Here is a 2,377-nt window from a genome sequence, read left to right on the forward strand (position 1 = left end):
CAAGCTCCTTTCTTGTATTGGAAGAGATTGCCAAGTTTTTAAAAGCTAAGGGCCAGATAATGTTGCCACATGGTGGATCACGTGATATTATAAGTATACTGGAGTATGCGGATTGTGACTTTGAGCAAATACGCCCTCATGCAGCAGTCTTCTATAGGGCTGTTGGATACTCTCTTTATATATTATGTACTCTTGATATTAACACATTACATACATGTACATGCACACCCAATACTTATATTGACTCTCTATACTGTTACATTATGAGGGGGAGGTATTAAAAAATTGACCTTCACTAATCATGTGATGTTACTGTGTGTGTACAGAATGAAGTGTAGTGGAAACAGCACTACCATATATAGGCATTGGGTTATAGCTACTATCAGGAAACAGGGCCACACTATAGTAGCTGATGCTAAGGGCAAACACTCACAGAATGAGCCTACACTGTATAAGGTACACATACACATACATATGTAAATATGTACATCAGTGGGCATATATGTACACTCCATAATGAACATATGACACTTATATACACCATGAACATATAACTGATACATAATGTACAATTCATGGACATATATGTACATGCATACACATCATGCTCATGTTCATGGACATGTAACCACATTAACTGGTGACCAATGAATACACATGAAGGACACATGTTGATGTACATTTTCTATGTGTGACAAATATTGACAATAAGGTACAGGCCCTTTACAAATAATAGATAGTGTTTAAGCAGCTATGTGTGCGTGTGTGTGTGTGTGTAAATTTACTTCAAATGTTTGAGGAGGACTAGGAGTAACAGAAGAATCTTTGTCTTTGTTTTTCTTGTTAACATAACATACAATAGCAATCACCACATATAACCAAAACTATCAGTCCAATGATGGCAATTACTATACCAGCAATAGCACCAGCACTAACTATTAATAATCAATAATTAATATTGAGAACAGTTACATGTACATACGTCGTGATGGTTCTTGAGTAGGAGGAGTCATGCTGCTTGATGGAGTCATAGTAGGAGTTGCACTAATGCCTGAAGTAAAAGAAGAAGTGAAATCAACTGTACTAGTTGAAGGTATTTCAGGTGGTGGTGGTGTAGCAAGTATAGCTAAAGTACATATTATATATACTTATATTTACAGTAAAATAATAACTAACTTATTGTAGTTGACGTAATAGAACCAGTTCCTATATTATTAACAGCAGCTACTCCAACAGTATATTCTGATCCTACTGTAAAACCAGATAGAGTCCTCAAATAAGGCCTTGTAGTTGGAGTAGCACCATGGTAATGTGGTACAGTAATATTTTGAGGTACATCAGAAACATTATAATGAACAAAATATCGAACTAGCAAAGGTTCTTGTGATAATTGTGGTGGCTATAACAGTAATAATAGTAATAAATTATTATAACAATACAATCAATTACTGGATTCCATGATACAGTGATGTTAACAGTATCATTAATATCAGTTGGATAATCAGTTTGTGTTAATGTCAGATCAGTAACAAATCCAGGAACTAAAAATAATAAGATATAGTATTTATTATCTACTAGAATCAATTACTTACCATTAGGTATAAATGTAACATTATTAAATGGAGTATGAAGAGATCTACCACCAGTATCAACAGCTAATACACCAAAAGTATATAGTGTGTCATTAAGTGAAGGTAATGGTAATCTCAGAAGCCCCTCATTAGTAGTGGTGGTAAAATTAACACTATCAGTTGAACTAGTCCTAATAACAATGTAGTGAGAGATACAAGGATTGGGACTTAGCAGTAGCCAGTTAACTTGAACATATTCAGAGGGAGGTATTCTATAGTTGAAACTATCAGGCATAACAGCAATTGGAATATCTAAATTTGGTAATTTTTATTCATGATAGCATGACATATGAGTGTACCTGCTATTACTATAGAACAGTTCATTAAAGTCCCAGTAGGATCTGCACATTGGACAATATAATTACTGATATTTAACATAGGAGTGAATGTTATATTAGAAACAAGAGAAGATCCATCAACAGTCAAGACAGTATCAAACTGACTACCAATAGAAACAGTAGCACCAACATCATCTTCAAAATCAGTATAAGACTCAGTACCAACACTAACACCATTAGTATCTAGCACTCTCCATATAAGAGTATTTACTCCACTGTTACACTCATAAGTAACTGGTCGAGAGAGACACACTGAACTAGGACATGTAATGAACTGAGGAGTACCTATAAATCTTAGATAAAGTTGTGATTTTCACAAGCAATGACCCACCAGACACTAGCAAAGTTAAATAAGAGAGAAACAAATAAGAGACGAGCTCTGTCTTCATCATGAGTAACTCTTAATTG

The 2,377-nt window shown here is 34.5% G+C and overlaps 1 protein-coding gene across 1 annotated transcript; it reads right to left on the minus strand.

Annotated features, from left to right (window-relative positions):
- Nucleotides 1-775: 775 nt before the first annotated feature.
- On the minus strand, nt 776-2,358 carry LOC109587882 (uncharacterized). Its single transcript, XM_020004103.1, has 7 exons — nt 2,301-2,358; nt 1,931-2,254; nt 1,593-1,883; nt 1,450-1,541; nt 1,177-1,399; nt 983-1,126; nt 776-935 (listed from the first exon to the last, which is right to left on the minus strand). Exons 1-7 carry the CDS (start codon nt 2,356-2,358, stop codon nt 844-846), a joined length of 1,224 nt encoding a protein of 407 aa, XP_019859662.1. The 3' UTR covers nt 776-843.
- Nucleotides 2,359-2,377: the final 19 nt, after the last annotated feature.

Source organism: Amphimedon queenslandica, unplaced genomic scaffold, assembly GCF_000090795.2.
Source record: "Amphimedon queenslandica unplaced genomic scaffold, v1.1 AMPQUscaffold_12405, whole genome shotgun sequence".
NCBI classification, from domain to species: Eukaryota; Metazoa; Porifera; class Demospongiae; order Haplosclerida; family Niphatidae; genus Amphimedon; species Amphimedon queenslandica.

Coding starts and splice junctions, on each gene's coding strand:
- LOC109587882 (XM_020004103.1), bottom strand. CDS start 2,358: ATGAAGACAGAGCTCGTCTCTTATTTGTTTCTCTCTTATTTAACTTTG. Junction 2,255..2,300: donor TTTAACTTTGCTAGTGTCTG/GTGGGTCATTGC, acceptor TAAGATTTATAG/GTACTCCTCAGTTCATTACA. Junction 936..982: donor TACTCAAGAACCATCACGAC/GTATGTACATGT, acceptor GATTATTAATAG/TTAGTGCTGGTGCTATTGCT.